We start from the raw sequence: 27,270 nt of genomic DNA, 5'->3' as shown, positions 1-27,270 counted from the left end.
CTTCACTGGGTCAGGATTCCTCCTTTTTTCTAAGAGCCTCAAGAAGGCATGGCCTTTGTCATGACACTAACAGGGTTATTAAAGATAAACAGCCCAGAAGACACTTTGGAAAGTGACTCCTCCCTTGGTGTAGACAGGTTCTAGGGAGTTCACCATGTTCATCATGACTGTTGGTGGTGAATCATCTTGCACTGGAAACTCCAAGGGAGCTGATTTAATCCAGGCCTGGAATGGCTCAGCTGTATTCCCTAGCCCAGCCTGGAGTTATGTCCATCTGCTTTATTTGTCTGTCCAGCCTATAATTCTTAGAAGATTGTCCCATTCTTCCCTTCCACTGGCTGCTGATCACAAGATCTACTTTCTAGGTTGAGAGGTGGGCCCAACTAAGCATGGATGGGCAGGATGAAAATATAAATGAATGCTCTGGCTTCCCAGGTGGCTCAGTGATAAAGAATCCTCCTGCCAAGCCGGAGACGTGAGTTCAACCCCTGGGTCAAGAAGATCCCCTGGAGAAGGAAATGGCAATCAACTCCAGTATTCCTGCCTGAGAAATCCCTTGGACAGAGGAACTTGATGGGCTACAGTCCATGGGGTCACAAAGAGTTGGACATGACTTAGCAACTAGAACAACCTGGGAGAAAGAAGCCCTTTCTTTCCCCTTGAATGGCAACCTATGAAGATATAATCTTGGAGTTGCTTCTGACTGTATTTCTTGCCAGAAGAACGAAGGAAGCTGCATTAGATTCCTAGGGCTGCTGAAACAAATTACCATAAAATTAGGTGGATTAAAACAGCAGAAATTTATTTTCTCACAGCACTGGAGACTAGAAGTTCAAGACCCGTGTCACAAGGTTGGTTCCTTCGGAGACCTCTGAGGCAGAGTCTGTTACATGCCTCCTCCTAGTTTTCGGAGGTTTCTGCAATCCTTGGCATTCCTTGGCTTGCAGATGCACCACTCCAATCTGCCTCCATCTTCACATGGCTGTCTTCCCTCTGTGTATGTTTGTGTTCAAATTTCCCTTTTATCAGGACACCAGTTACTGGATTAGAGACCATATAAATCCAATATGGCCTCATCTTAACTTGATTACATCTGCAAAGACTATTTCCAAATAAAATCACCTTCACAGGTTTTGGGTAGATATGAATTTTGGGGAACATCAATCAAACCAATATGGACGCTAACTTAGGAAAGCAGAATCATATATGATATTATTCATGTTTCAATCAAGAGGTGGGAAGAGAGAAGCTTAATGATGACTTATCAGTTCCTGAACCCAATTAGTCTTGGTGAAGTAAGCTTCATCCTGGACTTTTCAGATATGTGAGCCAAAGCATTGTCTTTTCCCTAAGGGAGTTTGGGTTTGATTTCCAGCACCTGAATTGGAAAAAGCCCTAATATAGAGGTACATAGAAAACCCAAATTAAGTAGGCTGGGATTTTAACAATGGACCAAATGCAGTAAGAAAATGTCTCCTCCGTCTATCCTTTCTTCCTATAAATATGCCATTTTCAGGACATCATGCTGATCTTGAGTCCTCCTGGTAGGAAAGCTGTCTAGTGAGAGGGTTTACCACTTTATTTACTTCTGTCTACTTGGATAAATAAGAGGTAATAGTACCAGAAGATCCACAGTCCAGATGTTTAGGACTCTAGGTAGAAAAGGTTGTAGCTCAAAGGAAAGAGGTCCTTGGGGGTCTAAGTTTGGTCATTAAGAAAGGATTTGGGGAGAGAGAACACTTTCAGCTAGGCCTGGAAGGACAGGGCAGGTGTTAATGAGGAACAGAGTGTGGAGGGAACATCTAGAATGTAATTGGTATCCTCCTAGGCGGACGTGTGGACTGGACAGGCAGAGGCAGGGAGGTGAGTTCTAATTGGTGATGAGGAGATCAGGGCAGAGATAAAAAGTCCATGGGCCAGGAGATGCCTAGGAAGCCAGGTCCTGTTTTGCAGGCTCAAAAAAGAGCAAAAAAGAACTGTTATCTCCCATCCACCCTGACTCCAGCTGAACTGAGATGTGGGGCCCCTGGCTCAGGCACTCAATGATGAGGTTTGCTGCCCTGTGGGTTCATGTGGCTAATCTGTGTTTTAACAGTGCTGTGGTTTGAGTTTGTCTGTTCCTTTAGGGTCTTCTAATTGTAGATGTCAGAAATTTGGGTATTGTTGAAATCTTTCTCTTTTGCTTGTTACTATTATGCAAGCTAAGGTCTGATTCTAGTACTTCCATCCTTGATTTTTTTTCCTCTGTCTCTCCAAATACCCTGACTCTGCTGACCCTTCTCAAGGGCTTGCAGGAGAGAGAAGCAGGAAAGGGGATGAACTGCCAGCTGGGGTCTTTGTCTGGTATTTGGAGGATTCTGTTTGTGGGCCAGGGAAACTAACACTGAAGTCTCGCCAGGGTCTCTGCCTCCAACTTCCACCTCACAGGCTGCTTCCTGCCAGATTCCCTCAGGGATTTCTCTTAGGGTTAGAAATGATTGTGACTGTTGGTGAAGAGTTCTGTCTCTCGGTGATCTCTTTGTCCACGGCAGCCTGGATGTTCTTGGCTACCTGGAGGCCGGACTTGATAGCTGTGTCTATCCAGGCGTGGGGCAGGCAGGTGTGCTCGCCAGCAAAGTGGATGCGGCCCTCTGGCTGGAAAAGTTGCTGCGAATAGTCCACAAACTGATAGGGTGTGAACTCAGTGAAGGCGCCCATGAAGAGGGGGTCCAGAGACCAGCGCTTGACCACAGAAGAGGGGCACATGCGCCGCAGCTCCTCCTTGGGAATCTGGTGCACCGCCGCCAGGTCCCTCAGGACGATATCCACCACCTGGTCCTGCTGCATGGATATGAAGAAGAGGGAGTCTTTGTCCACGGTGTAGGAGGCCAGCAGGACGCCCTTGCCGCTGGGGAGGTGGTGGCTGGGGTAGTAGATGTAGCGAGAGGGCAGGTCGGTGATGGAGACCCCGCCCTGGATGCCGTCCCGCTCCCAGAAGGACTCGTTGCACGCCAGAACCACTTTGGTGGCGCTGGTATAATGCACTGAGCGGAGCGCGTCCATCTTGTCTTGGGAGAGCGGGGGCTCAAAGGTGATGAGACGCGTCGCCTTGGCTGAGGCGGAGATGATGACAAAGTCTGCGGTGAGGGTGCGCAAGGTAGAGTTGGTTTCTCTCGTCCGGTAGGAAATTCGAACCTCAGGCCCATCTCTTACTACCTTCTCCACCTTGGAGCCCAGATGGATGGTGCCAGGTTTCAGGCTGGCGTTAAGGGCTTTGGGAAGCTGGTCAAAGCCACCGGTGATCTCGGAAAAGCTGTAGTGGTGAAGAGAGGGAAGGAGGAGGGGGGTAGTGTGGGAGGCACAAAGTCAGTCTGCTGAGTTGCCAGCAGTGATCCCAGTCCAAAAAGGGAGGAAACGGGCCTCCTGCAGTATGTGGTGGATACTTCATGCGTGCTCAGTCATGTCTGACTCTTTTGTAACCCCACGGACTGTAGCATACCAGTTTCCTCTGTCCGTGGAATTCTCCAGGCAAGAATACTGGAGTGGGGTGCCACTTCCTTCTCCAGGGGATCTTCCGCACCCAAGGATGGAACCTGCGTTTCTTGGGTCTCCTGCATTGCAGGCAGATTCTTTACCACTGAGGAACCGGGGAAGTCCACGTACTTCACACATCTCACCTTAACTAGCCTCTGTGAGAGAGGATTCATTGCTTACTTTTATAGTTTGGAAAATGAACACCCAGAAAAAAGGGACTTTCTCACGATGACATGTGCAATCTAGCAGGAAAGCCCATGGCTTCAGCCACCATGCAATTCTGCATCCCAGGAGGCGTCCTGCAGACCTACGTGTTCCAGCCCTTGCCCAGCTTGTGTGAATCTGAGTTGCATGACTTCTCTGAGCCTCAGCCTCCTCACTGGTAACATGACTCTGAATTATAGTGCCCTGCCTTCCAAGTGATCATAGCATTAAATGTGATCATCCTTGGAAAATGCTTAGCATGGCACCTGGCACATAGGAACTACTCAGTAATCAAAGTTCCCTTTCTCTGTTCTGCGTGTTTGAGAAAGGGGCAGACTCAAGGTCTGGTGCAGATCAGCCTTACTCATTACTTGTGAAGATCATGTCCATCCGAAGGGACTCCAGAAGGGACTTGAAGTATCCAGCATCCTCATTCATCACATCCCTGATCATCTTTACTCCTCCTTGGCTCAGCATCCCTTCCTTCAGCAGGTAAGCCTGCTGGATGGAAGCATCAGACAGAGGGCACAGTATGTAGGAAGGAGCCTCAGTAGGGGCCTGGGGTAGGCAAGGTTGAAGCAGGGGTGAGGGGACTCCAGGGAGGTGAGGCCTTGGGCATTGGGAGAAGGTCCTGGAGGGAGGGGACAATCCCAGGGGTCTAGGTTGAGCACAGACCCCCTTTCATCCCTATCTTGGGACTTTGCCTCACTCACCTTGGTGGAGTAAGAATCATAAAAGGACATCAGGTGGCTGCAGTTTAATTCTTTCAGGCTTTTGAGCTGTAGAGAAGAGCAAGGGGTAGCAACTTGAAAGTCATAGAGCCAGAGGAGGGACTTCTGGGTTCTCTGGATGATCCTTTGAAGAGGGTGGGGACTAAGAGGAAGTAGATGGAAGGAAAAGGGGGAGGGAGTTTCCACCTCCTAAATTTTCTCTTTCCCCCCAGATCTCTCCTTCATTTAATTTAAAGGTGAAGACATTTACTTCAATCCAGGAAGACTGATTCATTACCAAGGATTGGATTATCTGGTGATTCCCCTTCCTTCTACTGCTTAACCAAGGAATGGATGATTGGTCCACACGGGACAGAAGAGATGGAGCTGGGCACTAGGGCTCAGGTGGCAACATTCTTAGGGGGTGTTAGAAGGAAGATAGACCAATCATAAGAGTATCAGGTAGGAGTAAGGTGGCCTGATGGATGGTCACCTAACTTGCTAGGTGACTTTTGGCCAGACCTGTTTTTTCCTGACCCTGGGGTGGCAGCGGGGGGTAGGTGGGGAGAGGGAGGAGGCAGGAGTCACCTTGCCAATGGACTGGTAGAAGAGATTTATAGCATTCTTGCCCTTTTCTCCTGGGTTCATCGAATAGCCTAGAAGCTCTGGGTTGGCCTTAACCTCCCTGGCGCGGTAGCGTTTTCTGTTGATGAGGAACCAGGTGTTGTCATGGTATTGGAGGAACTTGTTTAGCTTCAGGCCCAGCTTCCTGACATAGGTGTGGACCAACCTGGAACAGACACAGGCGCGACGTGGCCCTCATCCATGTGACACCTCTTTCCTGTTTACCTCACAGTAGAAACTATTTCCAGGAAAACCAGTTTCTTCGTGTGCCCAAGGAGCCCAGACCAACTGCCCCCTCATCTCTAACCTCGCCTTCTCTTACTGCTGCGTTTGTTCTTTTTCTCCTATTTTTGCACTGAGGGAGACAGGGAGTAGGTTTTCCCCATGACTGAAAGAAGGCCCTTAAGGAAATCCCAGCATATAGAGCTCAACTACAGAGCCCAAGACATCTTGTTTCAGACAGAATTTAAAATTCCATTTCTAAGTAAGCTTGAAAAGTGAAAGTGTTAGTCGCTCAGTTGTGTCCGACTCTTTGCAACACCTTGGACTGTAGCCCACCAGGCTCCTCTGCCCATGAAATTCTTCAGGCAAGAATACTAGAGAGGGTATTCTTGGGGATTGTCCTGACCCAGGTTCTCCTGCCTTGCAGGCATATTCTTCACCATCTGAGCCACCAGAGAAGCCCTAAGTAAGTTTGAGGCCATATCTAAAGACTACTTTGGGCTGCTACTGTTAATTTTTGGTTTGGTTTAGGATAGTGTTTGTAGGGAAATCTCAGGTTTAGTTTCCACTTAAGGCAAAAAATGAGGCATGTAGTGGGGCACCAGGCAAAGGATCTTTTTGTCTTACAAGCCCCAGAACTGGGGGCCAGGTTGTCTTCCAGATTCTGATTTAGAAATTGAGCATATACTTTGGTGCCAGGTACTCCCTTGATTTTGAGGAGCTTTGTCACTTCCTCCTAGGAGAACCTTAGGTCAGTCACTTAATATCTCTGAGCCCAATTTCTTGATTTGTAAATAGGAAAAATAAGAGTATTATATTATAGGGTTGTGAGAGTCAAATGAAATAATGCACATATAGTACTTAGCACAGGGCCAGGCACATAGTAAGTGTCCACGAATGACAGCTACTATTATTATTATTTATTTTATAGCTTAAAGTAGTATCTGGCCTCCCTGGTGGCTCAGGCTGTAAAGAATCTGCCTGCAATGCAAGAGACCTGGGTTGGATCCCTGGATTGGGAAGATTCCCTGTACAAGGGAATGGCTATCCCCTCCAGTATTCTTGCCTGGAGAATCCCATGGACAGAGGAATCTGGCAGGTTACAGCCCACAGGGTCACAAAAGAGTCGGACAACAACAAATGGTCATTATTAGTTTGGGATCTTCCACTTTCTGTATTACCCTAAGCTCTGAGCCTTGATCATCTCTGTCAGCTGGGGGACCAGACTTGCAGGATTGAATCGCATGAGACAGTGAGTCTGAAAGGGCCCTGACACAGTGGCAGCAGCCCATCCCTTACTCCTCTTAATTCTTCCTCCTTGCCTTTTGCTCCATCCCTCTCCTGAGACTTACCTGTGGGACTTTGGGATTCGCATGGGCCCCAGTTCATAGTACCAGCCCTCCTTCTCGTTCCTGAATGTCATCACTCGACCCCCGACATGGTCGCTGGCTTCCAGGATGGTTACCTGGTATCCAGGGAGGCTGCTGTCACTCCCAGAGTCATGTACTCCCTTTTCCCACCTGGCCTGGCCACAGGTTCTATTCTGGAATTCTCACTGGTAGGTCCCTGAATGTGCAGGATAACCGAACTGGGCAGAGTGGGGTTTTCCCCCAGAGGGACCTGAGTAACGTAGGTGATGCAGAAGGGCTCCAGGGTTGCAAGGGTCAGAACACCTCTTAGCCCTTTCTGGCTAGCATAGCCCTTCTCTACTTTTATTTCCAAAAGAACACAAGTTGCAGTTAAGTCTCAGGGGATGCAGTTTTTTGAGGAACAATAACTAAGGGCTAAGAGACCCAGTGGGTTATGCTCAGTTTTCTAAAGGTTGGCTGTAACCCCACTCCTTTTCTTTTTTCACCCAACGAAGCAAAGTGGAGGTGAATGATTGAGGCCCCTCCCACACCAGCTTACCTGATGGCCCGCATCTTGCAGGGCCTTGGCCGCCGTCAGCCCTGACATGCCAGCTCCCACCACCACTATGCGCTTGGGCACTGGGGAGGTGTGGAGGCCCTCCTGGGCTGTGACAAGGATAGACTCATATTCAGGGTCCTGGAAACACTTAGCCAAGTCCTCATAGTAGCCAAGGCAGCTGGGAGTGGCCAACAAAAGCCCCAAGATCAGGATTCCTGGGGCAGAGAAAGGAATGGGGGCTGGGGCTCTGTACCCTGCCCTACCTGTCTGTGTCTGTCATCCTTGGCTGTGTGGATGAGTGGGAGTGGTAAGGTCAGGAGTGTCTGTCCAATGTGCGGTTGCAAACATGTGTTTGTGGTTATGTCTGTGTCTGTGTTGTGTGGGATATGAATAATGTGTGAACTATGCTAGCTTTAGTTGTGTGGGTGTGAATGTTCACGTGTGTGGGTGTGATTGGAAAATCCTGGTTGTGTGCAGCTTCCTATTGGAGGGTAAATGTGCCTGCTTCTGATGGTGAGTGTGTGTGTATGAGGTTGTCTATGATAAAATTGCTGTGGTTGCGAGTCTGTGGTCATTGCCCTGTGTAACTGTGCATTGTTTGTGATTTTATGTGAAATGAGTATGTTGTGGAATAGGGTAGGTACCCGAGTAAATGTGTGGGTGAATCTGTACAGATAAGTGAGAGATGTTGTAGAGATAGTGCATGTTGGCCTGTGTTTGGAGGAGGGACAATGATATGTATGCAATTGCTTGAGTTTCAGAGAGAATTTGGTTGCTTGTGTTCTTTGTTTGATTCCCTGTGTGTGTTTGAGCATGAGGTGGGACTGGGGAGCCTGAGGGTGTCTGTATTCTTTGGAAATGTGTGCATTTGTGAGAGGGTGTGTGTGTGTGTGTGTGTGTGTGTGTGTGTGTAGCACAGTTCTCTTCGGGGAAGGGAGTAGGGGAATTGTGACCACTTTCTCAATGACTACTCATGCCCCGCAGGAACTTGCTAGTCCTGTTGTTCTTCTCCAGCCTCACAGTATTTTCTTCAAAACATTCTGTGTTTTCTAATGTGCAGTCAAGATTGAAAACCATAGTTAATACATAACGTAAGTCCAGAGTGACTTGGTTTTATCCTATACAAATAACTATTCTGATGTACAGAGATATTCCGCTAAGAGTCTGAAACCCTGAAAGAGAGTCTGTGTGGTTTCCTTGGTGCTACTTGCTGTAAAGGGAACAGCCAGGAGCTGTGGCACACGGAGTGCCCCCTCACTAGCTCTAGGTTTTTTGGCGGGTGAGAATCCCCTTAGTCCAGTCTTCGTATTGGCAGCACAGCTGAAGCTCTCAGAAGAGAAGGGGTCTTCAGGGGCCACCCACTGAAGAGGAGCAGGGACCCCGCTGGTTCCCAGTGCAGGCCACTCCCAATGCTAGAAGAGCCTTCTGAAGGGGCGACTTCTCAGGAAAGAGGAGAGGAGTGACCATGCCCCGTGGGACAGAGAGTCAAGCCTCTCAGCAGCCCTGCCAGGCCTACCTCAACCTCTGGAATCCATTCTCCACCCGGGACAGGTTTTTCCATCTCCCTGAGTGATTTCCATTCTGTCTCAGTCCCCATGACCCTTCCCTTGAGTGGGCCTAACCTCCAAATGCATTCTCTAGATCTGTATCTATCCTCTTGACTCACTTTCAACACCTTGACCTACCCATAGCCCTTGACCTAGCTCCCGTCCCATCTCATACCCACCCCTTTTTCCCTAGCCTGGCCCTATGCCCAGACTCCCTCTTGGACCCATTTCACCCTCCCTCCAGGCCACCCCCACTCCACAATCTAGCTCTTCTGCCCTGTTTCAGTGTCCAATACCTCCTTCCTCAGGTGCCTCTCCCTCAGATTCAGAGGAGGGACCCTCCTTACCTCTCATCTTGACCATGGCCCTGCAGCTCAGGCTGAGTCTGGTACAACTCTCCCTCTCTTTAAGAGGAGCCAGCTCCACCCAGCAGTCACTGGCCTCATCCCACTAGGCTACCCTAGGGGCCAATTGGCTGGGCCAAGCAGAAAAACCCTGCCCTCAAGGCCTGGCTGTCAGGTAAAGATGATTGTGGTGACTCAGTCCCCCCGCCTCCCCGCATCTTCTGCATCCCTATATTCCTTCTGGCCCATCTCCCTTCCTAGGGAAAGCCCCTTCTCCCAGCTCAGATCACAGTCATTGATGGGAAGAGGTTGTGGATGCCAGGTGGGCCATCCCAAACCTGCTGGGACCATCTCCCAGGAAGGGGTAAGGATTGGGAATGAACCTCTGGGCTGGTTTGGAAATCCAGAGTCTGGGTTCCCAGCACAGGCCAGACCTCCTGACTGTTCTCACTAGAGAATGTTCCTGTTCCGCTGCTGTCTCACTGCGGAGCCTTCTGCTCCAAGGTGAGGATTCTAGCCATGAGTTCCCGTGGGAGGACTGGGCTCTTCCCACCCCTCTCAGGTGTTACCTCTGTGGGCAGGATACAGTCTCTGGTCTGGCCCATTTGCTGTGGGGAGTGGGCGTTTTTCTCCATTCCTCTGGGGCCCCCAGGGCTTCCTTAGGCACAGGCGGGCTTCTCTGGCACTGGAATTTCTTCTGGGGAATCAGGCCAGCTGGCTGTGGTGCCAGCACGAGTCTTTGTTCTCTGTGTACAGTGCAGGGAGAAGGGGCAGGAAACCGTCACAGAGCAGCAGCCTGGGGCTGGGGAAGGGGCTGGAGTGTGAGCAGATGTTCAGCAGCTGGGACACAGGACTCAGATCCTGGGCACTAGCGTGGCATTGGAGAAAGGGCACCAGCAACGGAATCAAACAGACTGATTTCAAATGTAGCTGTGTGTCTTAGGACGTATAGTATGCTTCTCTGAGCCTGGGTTTCTTTATCTGTAAAACTGGGTAATAATATTTTCTTTCTTTACAGGGTATTTCAAGGATTAAATGAGATGATGTGTGAAGAGACTGGCATAGGTAGGTACCTAAGCTGGTTTCCTTCTTTCCTTTTGGAGATAGGGTTTGTCACACAACTGCAATAGCTCTAAAAAGAGGTAGTTCCTCCATCACAGAGTTGCAAGCAGTGGCAGATAGAATGATGTTTAAAGAGAAACTGAATTGCTGGGCAGGTCGAGGACTCTTGCTTTCTTGCTCTTATTCTATTGTCAATTCTTTTAAATTTTTAATAGCTTTATTGAGATATAATTTATATGCCATACAATTCACCCATTTGAAGTGAACAATTCAGTGGTTTTTATTGTATTCATAGAGTTCTGCTACTATTACCACAACTAACTTAAAACATTTTCATTATTCTTCAGGAAACTCAAACTGGGGCTCTATAACAACCTAGAGGGATGGGAAAGGGTGGGAGATGGAGGGAGGTTCAAGAAGGAGGGAACATGTGTACAACTATGGCTAATTCATGTTGATGTGTGGCAGAAATCCAACCAATACTGTAAAGCAATTATCCTTCAATTAAAAATAAATAAACGAACAAACAAAAAAAAGAAATCCCTTACACTTTAGCCATCATCCCCCATTCTCTGCATCCCCCTAACCCTAGGGATCCACTATTCTGCTTCCTGCCTCTATGGGTTTGCCTGTTTTGGACATTTCATATAAATGTAATCACAAAATATGTGGTCTTTTGTGGCTGGCTCCATTCATTTAAAATAACCTCTTTAAGATTCATCCATGTTGCAGCATGTATCAGTACTTCATTTCTGGATGGCTCTCATTCCATTTATGACTGAATAATATTCCATTTATACCACATTTTGTTTATCCACTCATCTTTTGGGTTTGACCATCTGGTGTAGTGGGAATTCCTAATAACGTACTTTCTCAGCCTTGAGAAATTCCACAGAAATAGAATCTGGAAAAACAGTGTATATTAAGAAACTATGTTAATAATTATCTTTCACATTTTTCTTAGAATAATAGCCTTGTTACAAACCCCAAGGCCAGACCCAGAAGGGAGTATGACTGGGATCATGAAAGCATGGGCTTTGGAACACTGGGTCGGCGCCAGGCATGAACGCTGCCTACACACTTGCTGATTGTTCTTGAGACTTGCCCAAAAAGGAAACAGCCTGGGATAAAAATAAGGAAATCTGGACTGTGTCGGTGCAATCCATGACATTTAGGAGTATGTGATTGAAACAGAATATGTCTTGAGAAAGTAAGGCCAAAGAAATTCTTGTAGTCTGCACTTAGGAATAAAATCTGGACTCAGAGTGGACTCTGCACCTCAGTCCAATAGAGGCTGCAGGTCTCCTCACCCACTGCACCAGATTTTGTGTTCTGTCTTCATTCTCGTCGCTTGCTTCCAGACCATTAGGGCAACAATCTGGTTTCCCACGTTCTAGCTGTCATACACAGTGTGGCTATAAACATTCTTTTTATGTGGACATAGGTTTTCATTTATCTTAGGCATACACTTTGGAGTGGAATGGCTGGGTTATGTGTTAGGTCTGTGTTTCACCTTTTGAGGAGCTGCTGGATCGGTTTCCAAAATGGCTGCACCATTTTACTTTCCCACCAGCAATGGATGAGAGAGCCAATTTCCTCTCATTCTCTGTGACACTTGTTATTATCCATGCTTTTGATTATAGCCATCCTAGTGGCGGTAAAGTAATATTTCATTGTTTTCTCATTTGCACTTCCCTGATGATAAGTGACTTAAAACTCAACATCCAGAAAACAAAGATCATGGTATCTGGTCCCATCATTTCATGGCAAATAGATGGGGAAACAATGGAAACAGTGCCAGACTTTATTTTCTTGGGCTTCAAAATCACTGCAGATGGTGACTGCAACCATGAAATTAAAGATGCTCCTTGGAAGAAAAGCTATGACCAACCCAGACAGCATATTAAAAAGCAGAGACATTACTTTGCCACCAAAGGTCCGTCTAGTCAAAGCTGTGGTTTTTCCAGTAGTCGTGTATGGATGTGAGAATTGGGCCATAAAGAAAGCTGAGCACCAAAGAACTGATGCTTTTGAACTGTGGTGTTGGAGAAGACTCTTGAGAGTCCCTTGGACTGCAAGGAGATCCAATCAGTCAATAATAAAGGAAATCAGTCCTGAATATTCATTTGAAGGACTGATGTTGAAGCTAAAGCTCCAATACTTTGGCCACCTGATGTGAAGAACTGACTCATTTGAAAAGACTCTGATGCTGGGAAAGATTGAAAGGAGGAGGAGAAGGGGACGACAAAGAATGAGATGGTTGGATGGCATCACTGACTTGATGGACATGAGTTTTAAAAAGCTCTGGGAGTTGGTGATGAACAGGGAGGCCTGGCATGCTGCAGTCCATGGGGTCACAAAGAGTCAGACATGACTGAGGGACTGAACTGAACTGAACTGATGACCTTGAGCATCTTTTCATGTGCTTAATGGACATCTATATATCTTCTTTGGAGAAATGTTCATTCAGATCCTTTGCCCATTGTTTCATTTGATTAGTTGTGTCTTTATTATTGAATTGTAAGGATTCTTTATGGTAGCTCAGCTGGTAAAGACTCTGCCTGCAATGCAGGGAAGATCCACTGGAGAAAGGATAGGCTATCCAATTTAGTATTCTTGGGCTTCCCTGGTGGCTAAGATGGTAAAGGGTCCACCTGCAATGTGGGAGACCTGGCTTCAATCCCTAGGTTGGGAAGATCCCCTGGAGGAGGACACAGCAACCCACTCCAGTATTCTAGCCTGGAGAATCCCCAAGGACAGAGGAGCCTGGTGGGCTACAGTCCACGGTGTCACAAAGAGTCCTAGGGGTCACAAAGAGTCAGAAATGACTGAGCGACTAAGCACAAGGATTCTTTATATTGTAGATAAAATCCTTTTCACATATATGATTTGCAAATATTTCTGGCAGCACCATTCCATGGGTTGCCTTTTTACTTTCTTGATGGTGTCCTTTGAAGCACAAATGTTTTTAATTTTGAAGAATCCTTATTTTTCCTTTTGTTGCTTGAGCATTTGGGGTCCTAAGAAACTATTGCCTAATCCAAGATCATAAGACTTACCCTTTGCTGTCTTCTACAAGTTTTATATTTTCAGCTGGTATATTGAGGTCTTTACTCGATTTTGAAGTGATATTTGTAAATGATGTGAGGTAGAGTTCCAACTTCATTCTTTTGAACACGACTATTCATTGTCTCAGCACATTTTATTAAAAGGACTATTCTTCCCTCTCTGGCCTTGAAGGGCAGACAGGCTGCTCTGAGCAGGCGAGGGCGGTGGGGGGAGAGGGGTGGTGGGGTTGGGCTGGCGGCAGGCAGACAACGCGGAACTTCTGCGCTGCCCCCAACTGCACGCGGAAGAGCATGCAGTCTGACCTGGCCTTCTTCAGGTTCCTGTGGGATCCGGCCAGATGCCAGAAGTAGGTGGTGAGCTGTAGGCGAGCAGACTTGGAAGATAAAATACCTAATCAACTAAATAAACATTATCGACCGTGTGCCAAACACTTTGAAACTTCTATGATCTGCAGAACTAGTCCTTATGGGACCGTTCTCCGAGATAATGCAATACCAATAGTATTCGATCTTAACAGCCATTTGAATAATCCACATAGTAGACACAGAAAACGAGTAAAAAGAATTGAGTGAAGATGAAATTGAGACACTGAAACAGAAAAAAAGTGATCGTGTTAATGACTCAACTTCTGAATGCCTTTTTAAAAGGCCTTGACCTGTTGATGCGGAGAAGGCAATGGCACCCCACGCCAGTACTCTTGCCTGGAAAATCCCATGGACCGAGGAGCCTGGTGGGCTGCAGTCCATGGGGTCACTAAGAGTCGGACACAACTGAGCGACTTCACTTTCACTTTTCACTTTCATGCATCGGAGAAGGCAATGGCAACCCGCTCCAGCGTTCTTGCCTGGAGAATCCCAGGGACGGGGGAGCCTGGTGAGCTGCCGTCTATGGGGTCACAAAGAGTCAGACACGACTGAAGCAACTTAGCAGCAGCAGACCTGTTGATGAAACTTCTGAACAGGAACCAAAACATAAGGAAATAAACAACAGCAATGCTCAAAATTCCTGTGCAGAAGGAGGGGGTGAAGAGCAGGATGAAGACATTTTATCTTTAACTCTTGAAGAGAAGGAAAACAAAGAATACTTAAAATCTTTATCTAAAATTTTGATTCTTATGGGAAAACAAAACATACCTCTGGACAGCCATGAAGCTGATGAAATCCAAGAAAGTCTTTTTATTCTTGATAACTTTCAAGCGCTGCTAGAGTGCTGGATCAGTTCTGATGAAGAGGTTCTGAGAAAGCGCTTTGAGACAACAGCAGTTAACACATTGTTCTGTTCCAAAACAACAGAAATAGATGCTAGAGATCTGTGAGAGCTACATTTGGGAAGAAACCCTCAGGTAAGTGAGAGACTCTCACTTCTTTTTCATCATCACTGATGATGTGGTGGACATTGCAGGGGAAGAGCACCTGCCTATGTTGGTGAGGTTTGTTGATGAAGCTCACAACCTGAGAGAGAAATTTGTAGGCTTTCCACCTTATGAAGCTGATGCAGAAATTTCACACTATAATAACTGAGAAATGGGGATTAAACATGGAGTACTGTTGCGGCCAGGCTTACATTGTGTCTAGTGGATCTTCATCCAAAATGAAAGTTGTTGCTTCTAGACTTTTAGAGAAATATCCCCAAGCTACACACTCTGCTCTTCTTGTGCCTTAAATATGTGGTTGGCAAAATCAGTGCCTGTTATGGGAGTATCTGTCTCATTAGGAACAACTGAGGAAGTTTGTTCTTTCTTCCATCAATCACCACAACTGCTTTTAGAGGTTGAAAGTATAATTTTTGTCCTCTTTCAGAACAATGAAGAAAGGGGCAAAGAACTGAAGGAAATTTGCCATTCTCAGTGGACAGGTAGGCATGATGCTTTTGAAATCTTAGTGGACCTCCTACAAGCTCTTGTTTTAAGTTTAGATGGCATAAATATTGATACAAATGTCAGATGGAATAACTGTATAGCTGGCCGAGCATTTGTGCTCTATAGTGTGGTAACAGATTTTGATTTCATTGTTACCATTGTTGTTCTTTAAAATGTTTTATCTTTTCCAAGAGGCTTTGGGAAAAATCTTCAGGGGCAAACCTCTGATGGCTTTTTTGCAACCAGTAGCTTGACTGCAGTGTTACATTCACTAAATGAAGTGATGGGGAATATTGAAGTTTATCATGAACTTTGGCTTGAGGAAGCGACAGATTTGACAACCAAACTGTTTTCAGATGAAACTCCCAGGGAAATTTCACAGAGCTCAGCACGGTAACCTGGAATCTCAGCTAACCTGTGCTGCTGCTGCTGCTGCTGCTGCTAAGTTGCTTCTGTCATGTCCGACTCTGTGCGACCCCATAGACGGCAGCCCACCAGGCTCCCCCGTCCCTGGGATTCTCCAGGCAAGAACACTGGAATGGGTTGCCATTTCCTTCTCCAATGCATGGAAGTGAAAAGTGAAAGTGAAGTTGCTCAGTTGTGTCCAAATCCTAGCAACCCCATGGACTGCAGCCTACCAGGCTCCTCGGTCCATGGGATTTTCCAGGCAAGAGTACTGGAGTGGGGTGCCAGTGCCTTCTCTGTAGCTAACCTCTGAGAGTTACTATAAAGAAACTCTAAGTGTTCCAACTGTGGAACACATTATTCAGGAACTGAAAGATATATTCTCAGAACAGCACCACAAAGCTCTTAAATGCTTATCCCTGGTACCCTCTATCATGGGACAGCTCAAATTCAATACATCAGAAGAGCACCATGCTGACATGTACCGAAGTGAGTTACCTAATTCTGACACACTGCTGAGCTGCACTGTTGGACAATCAAATGGAAACACAGAGGGAAAGATATAGAACTTCCATCCACTATTTATGAAGCCCTTCATCTACCAGACATCAAGTTTTTTCCTAATGTTTATGCGTTGCTGCAGGTCCTATGCATTCTTCCTGTGATGAAAGTTGAGAATTGAACGCTATGAAATTGGGCGAAAGTGTCTCAAAGCATACTTGAGGAATACTTTGACATATCAAATGTCAAGTAATTTGGCTTTGCTTAACATAAATTTTGATATAAAACACGACTTGGATTTAATGTTCGATACGTATATCAAACTCTATACAAGTAAGTCAGAGCTTCCGGCAGATAATTCAGAAACCATTGAAAATACCTAAGAGACTTTTAACCTAGACTTTCTCTTTGATATTTGAAAAAAACCTATAATACAGAAATTTAAAAATATCTTACAGAAAAATTGTAAGGGTAGGCCACATAATCACTGAATATCTTGACCTGTAGGCCTCCCATTGAGTTCATTAGTCATTGATAATTTGCCTGTTTAAATGGCCTGTTTGAATGCCCATGCTTTGGAGACCAAACTGTTCTTCCAGAATATAGCATTGAAAGTACCATGTTACATTTTTATGTGATCTCTCCTATTGGCACTTTGGAATTGTTTTAGTTATTTTAGACATTATGTTTATCTCTGTGGATCCAATTGTCAGGTATTAAGTTATCAGATCTTTGAAAAAATAAAATTAGAGGAGGTATGGAAGGAAGGAACACATTTTGTAAAATGTTACAATGAAGCTCATGACTGACTTTTGAATAGTAGAAGTTTTAAGTATGATATTAAAAATCTGTAAAGGACAGTTAAGAAAATTATCAGACTGTAAGAGAAACGTGTGAGCTTGTCAAACAAGGATTTCAGTGTAGATTTTGTCTTTATCAAATGAAGTTAAAGCAACAAGTTAAAGTTTGAATGGAAGAGCCTGCCATTTTAGTTCCACACCTGGTTATCGCTGTTTACATTCCTTTATTGAGCCTACATCTTCGTAAGCTTTTTGGCAGGTACATGTTGAACACTTCCGTTTCATGGTCAAGAGAGGATCAGAGGCCATGGATACCGACAACTGATTTGTCTATTTCCTTCTGTCTTTTTCCATGACTGTATCTTACTGCCTCATCTCGATTTACAAGCAAAGCCTAGAAAACCTACAAAAATAAGTGTTTTGTAGTTTATCTAGGAATAATACAGAAAATATTGCTGTTACTTTTGGTGAAGAAAATCAATTTTGTATAGTTTATTTCAACCTAAATAAAATGTGAATTTTGTTTTAAAAAAAGGACTATTCTTTCCTCATTAAATTATCTTGGAAAATTTATCCTTGTCAAAAGTCAATTGGCCATAAATGTGAACATCTATTTTTGGACTATCAATACTATTCTATGAATTATAGGCAAATGCATATGACACTAACACAGTGTCTTGATTATTGGTTACTATAGTTTTGTAGTAACTTTTAAAATTGGACTTCCATATGAATGTTTTTTCCCCTTACTTTAAAAAAAATGTATTCATTTTTATTTGAAGGATAATTGCTTTACAGTATTGCATTGGTTTCTATCAAACATCAACATGAATCAGCCATAGGTTTACCCATGTCCCCTCCCATTTGAACATTTTTCCCATCTCCCTTCCCATCCCATCCATCTAGGTTGCTATGAATGTTAGGATCAACTTTCCAATTTCTGCCAAATGCCAGTAAGATTATGATAGGGATTGTGTTGAATCTGTAGACAATTTAGGAAATATTCACATCTTAACAGAGTTTATTATTCTGATACATGAACCTGAGATGTATTTCCATGTATATAGATCATCTTAATTTCTTTAAACAATGGTTTATAGTTTTCAGAGTATTGTTTTGTACTTCTTTTATTAAATTTATTCCTAAGGATTTCATTATTTTGATTCTATTATAAAGAGACTTGGCTTAATTTCATTTTTAAATTGAAATACATGGTAAGAGCTCATGTGGTTTCTGTGTTTTATTCCATTGATATGGTATATTACATTAATTGATTTTCAAGTGATAAACTAATCTTGCATTCCTGGGAGGTTGGGGACTTTTGCAGTTGTTACAGTCACTGACGAAGAGGTGAGGCGGCCCCACACTCAAAAGTAGAGTCTGGGTTGGAAATCCTGGTGGAGCCTCAAGTTACCATGCGTCTCTTACACTGACTCCATGTACTTTCTAGAGAGCACTTTCACCTGCTGGATTAGCTTCGTGCTGATGAGCTTCCTGGGGCCTCAACAAACCAGGAAACATCTCGGGGAGTGAGCTGACTAAGGGGGATTTTTTGGAGACCCTGTGTTGTAGGCTTAAAAATGGCTCCCCAAGGACGTTCTAAGTCCTGGAACCTGTGAATGTTACTTTATGTGGCAAAAGGGAGTTTGTGTGTGTGATTAAATTAATCTTCTGAGACGGGGAGATGATCCTGGGGTTACCAGGTGGGCTCTAAATATAGTCACAAGGGTCTTTATTAGAAGGAAGGCAAGAAGGTCAAAGAGGGTGAGGATGATGCAAACATGGAAGCAGAGGTTGGAGTGATGTGGTTGTAACCCAAGGGACACCAAAGTAGCCTCTGAAAACTGGACGATGTCAGGAAGAGATTCTCCCCCGGAGCCTCCAGGAAGAACCAAACCTGCAAACACCATGATTTTAGCTCAAGGTTCACTTTGGGCGTCTGACCTCCAGAATTATAAGAGAATGCATTTGTGTCATTTAAGGCCACTAAGTTTGTGACAGTTTGTTACAGCAGCAGCAGGAAACTAATATACTCTACCTCCTGGTTTTCTGGGCAGCACAGGTCTGAGCACTAGAACTCTTCCTCAAACCCTATCACAACTGACTTCCCAGAGCTCTTGTTCCCCTGTCCCTCCTATTTCTACATCCTGAGTCTCAAAACACTCCTGTGTATGCTCCTGATAGTTCCTCTGAGCTTTGCAGGTGAGACGGGAACACAGAAGTAATGCAGTCAGCCCACTAGGATTTAATTCTTGTATCTACTACTTGTGAGCTGTGTTGGTGGGCAAGTCACATCATTCATCTGAGCCTCAACAGATGTGGGTTTCCTCTTTTCCTGTTTTGTGTTCTGGGAGAGACTGGTGCCATGGAAACAAGCCCTTGCCTCAGAACCAGGACAGCTGGATGCGGGATCTTCCATTGCAGGGCACAGATTCTCTAGCTGTGGCACGTGGGCTCCAGAGCACATGGGCTTTGGTAGTTGAGGTGTGTGATCTTAGTTCTCCAAACAAGGATCAAGCCCATGTCCCCTTCATTGGAAGGTGGATTCTTAACCACTGGACCACCAGGGAAGTTCCAGTTGTTAAACTTGTAACATCACACCATTTATAGTCTTAATCGGCCAGTTAGTGGCTATAGGACATTTGTCACACTACTAAATCTCTATGACTCAGTTTCTTCATCTGCAAAATCATGAAGATTATAGCACCTGTCGTAGGAATTTTTAAAAATTGAAGTATAGTTGATTTACAATATTATATTCATTTCAGGTGTGCAACAAATGGATTCAGCGTTTTTACAGATTATGCTCCAATAAAAGTCATTAGAAGATACTGGCTCTAATTTCCTGTGCTATACAGTATATCCTAGGTGCTTATCTAGTTTATACATAATATGTATCTCTTAATCTCATATCCCTAATCTGCTCCTCTCCCTTTCCTCTTCACATAGAAAACTAGTTCACTTTCTGTAACTGTGAGTCTATTTATTTTTGCATATGCATTAATGTGTATTACTTTTTAGATGCCACATGTAAGTGTTATCATGCAGTATTTGTCTTTGTCTGACATTTCAGTAAGCATGATATTCTCTAGGTCCCTCCATGTTGCTATAAACGGCAGAATCTCGTTCTTTGTTTTATGGCTGAAGCTGAATAACATTTTATTGTATGTATACATCACTTCTTCTTTATCAGTTCATCTGTACATGGACATTTAGGTTCTGTATCTTAGTTACTATAAGTAGTGCTGTTCTGAACATGAGGGTACATGTATCTTTTAAAATTCGTGTTTTTCCTTGTTTTTTTTTTTTTTTTTTTCCTGGATATATACCCAGGAGTGCAATAGCTAGACCATATGGCAGTTCTATTTTTAATTTTTAAAGGAACCTCCATATACTTTCCACAGTGGTTGCACCAATTTCCATTTCTACCAGCAGTGTGCAAGTGTTCTGTGCCTCCTCTTCTCCAACATTTATCATTGTAGATTTTTAATGATATTCATTCTAACAGGTGATATTTTACTGATATTTTGATTTGCATTTCTCTAATAATTAGTGATTATGAGCATCTTTTCACTTGCTTGCTAGGCATCAATCTGTCTTCTTTATAAAGTTGTCTATTCAGGTCTTCCATTTTTTGATTGGATTTTTTTGATGGTGAGTTATATGAGCTGTTTATATATTTTGTATATTAACTCATAGGGATATTTTGAATATTTAATGGATTATTGTAAGCAAAACACCTAAGAGGCAATGCTTATAAGATTTGCTCTTATTATTATTACCACCATCATTGTTATTGTTTTGTTGTTGACATTATTGGAGAATTCCATGGACAGAGGAGCCTTGTAGACTACAGTCCATGGGGTCACAAAGAGTCGGACATGACTGAGTGACTAACACTTTCAGTGGATTTTCAGTGGCTCAGTGGTAAAGAACCTGCTTGCCAATGCAGAAGATCTAGGTTTGGTCCATGGGTCAGAAAGATCTGCTGGAGAAGAAAATGGCAACCCACTCCAGCACTCTTGCCTGGGAAATGCTATGGACAGAAGGAGCCTGGCGGGCTATAGTACATGTGGTCACAAAAGAACTGGACACAACTTAGTGACCAAACAGCAGCAATCCTATTATCTTCTCTGACCTACATGTACTTTCATTGGCTCACACAAGATTTAGTCTTGGGGGATACAAATACCCAGGAATCAAGATGCTGAGGGCATGCATGATAAGATACCTGCAACTAACTAACTATTACTACACAGATGGACAGCTCTTTCTTCAAATTTCTAGAGAACAAAGCAGGGAAGGAGCACAGAGTCAATGGAATGGGTCTGTGGCTGGGAGGCAGGACTTCTAGGTTCTAATCCCCTACACACTACCTCATGCAGACCAGTGACTTTCCTTCTCTGAGCTTCAATTTTCATGGCTGTAAAAGAGAGCAGGGAACTGGATGTGTTGACCTTGAAGGCCCCTTATGACTCAGAGAGCAGTGAAGTGACCAAAACCAGCATCAGTGACTCCCGCAGGACTTAGTCCATGACAAGTGTTCTTATCTGTTTCCATCATTGTCATCATCTGTAAAACAGGAACCATTACACCTCCCTCCCGGGTGTGTTGGGAGGACCTGATGAGAAAATATACATGAAAGTGCTTTGTGTGCAAGTCTGTCCCAAAGGACCACTAAGATGCTCTTGATCATTATACCATCAGCAACTGCTGCCATTTCCCTCAGCTCCCTCCCCAGACATAAACCCAGAAACTTTCTAGGACACCCGTCTTAGCAAAAGAGAGCTAATTCCCATGGAACCCCTCCCAGAAGCATTCTCAGCCTGGGGCTAATTACAGAGTCCCTGGATATTAGGATTGCCACAGCCCTAGCTTTTCGCTTCTTGCAGCCCACCCTCTTCTCCTTGAGGCCTGCAGGGCCACCTGGCTCAAAATTCAACATCCAGAGTCCAGTCTTGCCCCTCATATCAACCACCCCCACCCCCCGGCCCAGCCCCACTGGTGGTCACAACCAGCTCCAGGACAGCAGGAAGGATTTCAGTTAGAGTTCAGGTAAAGCCATTAGTTTAGACACAAGCACTGAAGCCTGTGATATTGTGGACACAGCCCTAGCCCAAGAGGTTCGTAACAGGGCTCTGTTGCTGGTTTTCCCACTATCTAGCTGCATGGTCTTTGCCAAATCCCTCATTTCTTCCAGATCGTATCACTTACCTGGAGTATGGAGAGTAGATGGATAGTAGGACCAAGCTCGACAGTCTTTTAAGTAATTCTGTCATTTAAAGAGTCAGAATGGCATGAGTTTCATCTTACCTTTGATCCTGGATTGCTTCTGACTTCAGGCAAGTCACTGTACCTCCTTGGGCCTCAATTTCTTCCTCTATCCAATGGACAAGTGGGTCCTGCATGGGCTATCTCTTCAGAGCTGAAGTGAGGGTCAGTGACATGGGGGAAGAGGAGTCAGGGCCTGGCTCAGGGAAGAGTTGGTTATCATTGCCATTCTGGTTCTGAAGAAAAGGATTAACAAGGCAAGTTTCCATCTGTCCTGAGTTCTAGGCCCAACTCCCTCTCTTCCCTGAATCTCTGGGCCCATCAGGCTGGAGGACATATGTGTGTGTGTGTGTGGTGGGGGTGGGGGGTGGGGGGCAGTGAGGAAGATGGGGTACAGGAGAAGACGCCCACAGGGCAGTCCTCTGAGACTGTAGTTGAGTCTGAGGAAGAGCTGACAGTTGCAGGGAGCCTTGGGATCAGAGTCCCCCGCCTCCGCCTCACGAAGAACCAGAAGAACCCGGATGGAATGCTCAGGTATTTCTGACCCCAGGGACAGTTCAGGGGCACACAGTGGATCGGGAATGCCATGAAGGAGGGAATGTGTCCTCTCCCTGTAAGGTGTGATTCCAGGAAGAAGGAATGGAAGTGGGGTCAGGAAGTAGACACAGGGAGGGGATTAACTTTCATGAAGTGGTTATTCTGTGCTGAGCATCAGGCTCACGTGTACCATCACTGGATCTGCATCATCACCTGTGAGAGAAGAAAAGAGTCTTCTGCATTTTAGAGAAATGGAAACTGAACCTTGTCTCAGAAGACAGAGCCAAGTCGGGGTAGCAGTGGCCTCCATGTGCTTCTGGGCTCCTTCTGTTAGCAGCCTTTCTGATCTTGTTTGGAGAAGTTCCTTACCCTTTCTGACACTGTTTTCTCATCTGTCAAATCCCTGCCTCCCAAGACCTGTGCAAAGTAAGCTCTGAGTGTGCTTGGGCTTCATCCCTAAAGGTGGGAGCCAGTGGGGCTCCCTGAGTGCAGAGCTGGTCTTCCACATGCCATGGTCGGCCCTGCTGAGGCTTGTGAGGAGGCTGGCGAGGGTCCAGAGGACAGTGCCAGGCTGTGTCTCGCTTTCTGGGAGCCTCTGTCAGGGCCAGGCAAAAGGACTGGGCTGAGAGGGTCTGAGCTGCTGGGCTGGGCTCCTCCTGGACGAGGGCAGCTCATTGCCGGCTCCCCTAACTGCTGCCAATAGCAGAGTGGGAAGCCTCCAGCTCTAGGTCATCCTGAGACGTCTGGCTTCTTAGAACTCAGGACTGGAAGCAGTGGTGTGCTGGTAAACACCTAACAATCCATCCTGGGAGGGGAGGGAGGAGTTCTGAGTTGTATTGTTTTCTGGTTTTTGTGTTGGGTAGATACACCTATCGTGGCCAGATGTCAAGCAAACAAGATGTCACTGAACTCAGAGGTAGGGAGAGATCATGGAGCTCTCCATTATTAGAGCATTTCCATTATCAAAATCCAGTGATGCAGACAACTTCTGAAACACAGGAAACGGATGTTTGCATTTTGTAGTAGAATGATCAGGATGTGAAGAATTTTGAGCTTTTGTTTCTACCCTTTTTGTTTGCTTGTTTGTTTCATTTTATAAACTGATTTTTCATTTCTTTTTTCACTCCTAACTGTTAAGATTTAATTGACATATAACTATGTGTAACTTTAAGGAGTACAATGAGTGAATGGATACGCTTATATATTGCGAAACAGTTACCACAGTCAGGTTAGTTTAGGCATTCCTTCACCTCACCATTACATGTTGTTGCTATTTTGGTGTAAAACTTCATTCTTACAGTATACAATAGCGTATTGTTAACTGGAGCCACTAGCTGTTGGTTAGATCCACAGGACTTTCTTTGTGCCCTTTGAGCAACCCCTCTCCATTTCCCACCCCACCCCCCACCCCCAGCTCCTGGCACCCATACTCTACTCTGCTTCTATAAATTTCATGCTTTTAGATTCTACATGTAAGTGAGATCATACAGTGTGTGTTTTTCTCTGCCTGATTTAGTTCAGTTAGCATAGTGCTTTCAAGGTCCATTGATTTTTGTTTTTAACATACTTGACTTAATTATACTTTATATACTCGAGTAATGACCTCGTTTAACACCATCCTACAGCATTTCTGAAAAGTCAGTGCATGACTCTGGTGACCTGTGGCTGACGGAGAGGGACCTCTGAGTCCAAACTTCTCTTCCTGAAGGGATGGGGAAGCAAGGCACAGACAGAAGGCAGGGTGGGAACTCAGTCATGGGCGGCACAGGCAAGACTTGTGCAGGAATTTCAGCACACTGTCTCATTGAATTCTCTCAGCAACCCCAGAAAGTTGGGTTATTAAGATATTATTCCTGTCATTTTCCAGAGGTGAAAATGAAGGCAGAATAACACAAGTTTAAGAGAACAGGAGCTAGAACATGACAGATCCTGATTCAGATTCTCTTTGTGCCCTTAGAGGACATGAGTCCTTGGGCAGTTTCTCGTCTCCACTGGCCCTTGACTTCCTTGTACGTAACATGAAGCTGATGCTACTTTCCAGATACCTTTTGCCAGGACCTGGTTCAAGATCTGTATAAGGTTTGTGCTCCATGGTCAACTCATAACTATCGTCATGTCCAAGTTGTTCTGCAGAATGGAGGAAAATTTTGATTTGCCCAAGGTGGTTCAATAAGGAATAGGGATTTGACTCCTTCTTGGTCTAATTGACAAGTTGGACATGGGGTTTAGAAGGTAAAAGGGAAATCAGCATGAGGCCTTCAGTTCTTGTCATCGCTACAAGGTGACCAGGTACAATAGCCTCTCCCCTGAGCCAGTCATATCCCTCAGAAGGCTGGAAAAGGAAATAGGTCACTATGCCTCCCCAACGAGGGTGTGGTTTTCTCTTGCTCTGTCCACAGGGACCTTTTCTTTGTGGGGTTCTTGTTGACAACAGTCAGAGAATTCCATCTTGGCATCCCCACCAGAGACACGGATGGTGGTAGCAGGTAGCAGAAAGATGGCCCTGCCCTTGCTCTCCCAGAAAAACGTGGTAAGGAGGCAGGACCATAAAGCCTCAGCAGCTTGGCCCACTGGGAGGAACTTGGATTGGCTGAAGCTCCCTCTATCTACACCTGAGAATCTGACAGGCAAGGCCCTCAGGAGCCAGGGCTGGCCAGGTCAAGTGCAAAGAGCTGAGCAATGCAGAGAAGGCAGGGGACTCATCCTTCCATCTCTCAGAAGCCTAGTGCTTTTCTGGAGACTGGGTTACCTGGAATCCTGGCTCTCTGGACTCAGTTGCCCTGGGCACTTCCTGTTCAGTCTCTTTCCATTAAGAACAAGTGACAGTCTCTCTGTAACCTGTGAATGCCTGAGGGGTGAGATGGTCACTGTGCTTGGGGCTATGGGTGGGATCCAGGCATCTGTGGGAGCTGGAGGTCAGAGGTAGCCAGGCCACCCGGCCACTGGGTCCTCTCTGTGCTTCTGCCCCAACATCCCTCCAGGCAGCTCCCACATTCCCCACTTGTCTTCCTTCCCCACCTCACATCCCATTCTTTCTTCCTAGACCTCCTTCTTTCTTCCATTTGTTCATGTAGTAAATACGTATGGATGGTTCGTCTGTTCCAAACTGCGTTCCAGGAGCTAGAAACAGAAAATGAATAATTTCCTGAGCTTCAGGCCTCCAAGTTCAGCTAAGAGACATCATGAAAGGACAATGATGCTTATGCTGGGAGAAACCCTCAACAATGACATCAGGACCACAATGATTAGTTCCCACTCCCCTGTCCCCTAGAGACCTGGGCTATTGTGAATTAAGACCTGGTCTCCTGCATTGTAGGTAGATTCTTTGCCATCTGAGCCACCAGGGAAGCCTCTCTCTCTCTCTCTCTCTCTCTCTCTCTCTCTCTATATATATATATATATAATTTTATATAATTACATGTGGTATATATGATTATACTAAGATAAACAATTTATCATTTTTTTTCTCTATGGCTAGTGCTTTTTTGCTTCCTGTTTAAAAATTTCTGCCTATTACAAGGTGACATAGATATGTTTTTGTGTTTGATTCTAAAAATCTTTGTTTTGTCTTTACCATTTAAAGCTATAGTATATCTGGAATTAGCTTTTGTGTACCATGTGAGGTAGGATTTAATGAATTTTTGTTGCCTGTGTGAATATCCACAGGATCCAGCAGAATATGTTGAAAAGACCATGCTTTCCACAATGTGTTGTAGAATCAGCTTTGTCATGAATCAGATGGCTCTATATTCACAGGTCTGTGATGGACTCTATTTTGTTCCATAAATAGTATCTCCGGTTTATTTTTGTGCCAATGTCATGCTAGCTTAGTTATTGCAGATTTATAGTAAGTGTTGAAAGTCACTCAGTCACGTCTGACTCTGTGACCCCATGGACTATACAGTCCATGGAGTTCTCTAGGCCAGAATACTGGAGTGGGTAGCCTTTCCCATCTCCAGGGGATCTTTCCAATCCAGGGATCTAACTAGGGTCTCCTGCATTGCAGGTGAATTTTTTTACCAGTTGAGCCACAAGGGAAGCCCAAGAATACTGGAGTGGGTAGCCTATCCCTTCTCCAGGGGATCTTCCCAACCCAGGAATCAAACTGGGGTCTCCTGCATTGCAGGCAGATTCTTTACCAACTGAGCTATCAGGAAAGCCCCATAGTAAGTGTTAATATCTGGTAAGTCCTTCAGGTTTTGTTTTATCCTTCAAGATTCTTCAGAATTTCCATATAAATATTACAACCAACGTGTCAGTTTTCTGTGGAAAAAAATTGTTGAGGTTTAGACGGGGACTGAATCTATAAATCAATTAAACATATTGATAATGTTGAATTGTCCTGCATACCCCTCATGCACGAACATGGCATATTCCTCCAACTACTTGGCTCTACCTTTATTTCTCTAAATAATGTTTTTCCACACATATTTTATTAAAGTTATTAATACATGTTTATTTTTTTTAAATGCTCTTATAAGTAATTTTCTAGCTCCTGGTATAGAGAAAGATGTTGGGTTTTTGTATACTTATTAATTCCAATTTCTCTTTGGGTTTGTAAAAATTTTCTACCTATACAATTAGGTGTTCTGCAAATAATGATCGTTCTTCCTTTCCAATCCTTTGGTCTTTTGTTTATTTCTTTTGACTTATCTCACTACCTAGGACCACTAATACAATAGTCAAAAGAAATAG

At 44.9% G+C, this 27,270-nt stretch overlaps 1 protein-coding gene, 1 long non-coding RNA gene and 1 pseudogene across 3 annotated transcripts; 2 read left to right on the top strand and 1 right to left on the bottom strand.

Moving 5' to 3' along the window:
- Positions 1-776: 776 nt before the first annotated feature.
- Positions 777-10,084, bottom strand: LOC102390358 (L-amino-acid oxidase). 2 transcript variants are annotated; one of them, XM_044945144.2, is made up of 7 exons: positions 9,076-10,084; positions 7,182-7,396; positions 6,626-6,738; positions 5,016-5,217; positions 4,431-4,496; positions 4,082-4,218; positions 777-3,292 (listed from the first exon to the last, which is right to left on the bottom strand). In XM_044945144.2, the coding sequence occupies exons 1-7, from the start codon at positions 9,089-9,091 to the stop codon at positions 2,449-2,451; spliced, it is 1,593 nt and encodes a 530-aa protein (XP_044801079.2). In that variant the 5' UTR covers positions 9,092-10,084; the 3' UTR covers positions 777-2,448. The 2 variants fall into 2 exon arrangements, with proteins under 2 accessions (XP_044801079.2, XP_025144729.2); XM_025288944.3 differs by having other exon boundaries at positions 4,082-4,215.
- On the top strand, positions 4,084-11,455 carry LOC123334145. Its single transcript, XR_006551952.2, has 4 exons — positions 4,084-4,209; positions 4,685-4,743; positions 10,091-10,137; positions 11,099-11,455. It is a non-coding gene; the product is annotated as an uncharacterized LOC123334145 (long non-coding RNA).
- Positions 11,456-14,602: 3,147 nt separating this feature from the next.
- Positions 14,603-27,270, top strand: part of LOC112585698 — a 118,231-nt pseudogene continuing 105,563 nt past the window's right edge.

This window comes from Bubalus bubalis, chromosome 6, assembly GCF_019923935.1.
Source record: "Bubalus bubalis isolate 160015118507 breed Murrah chromosome 6, NDDB_SH_1, whole genome shotgun sequence".
Lineage (NCBI taxonomy): Eukaryota > Metazoa > Chordata > Mammalia > Artiodactyla > Bovidae > Bubalus > Bubalus bubalis.
Note: the sequence above shows the minus strand (reverse complement) of the source record. Positions and strands in the feature narration are given on the sequence as shown.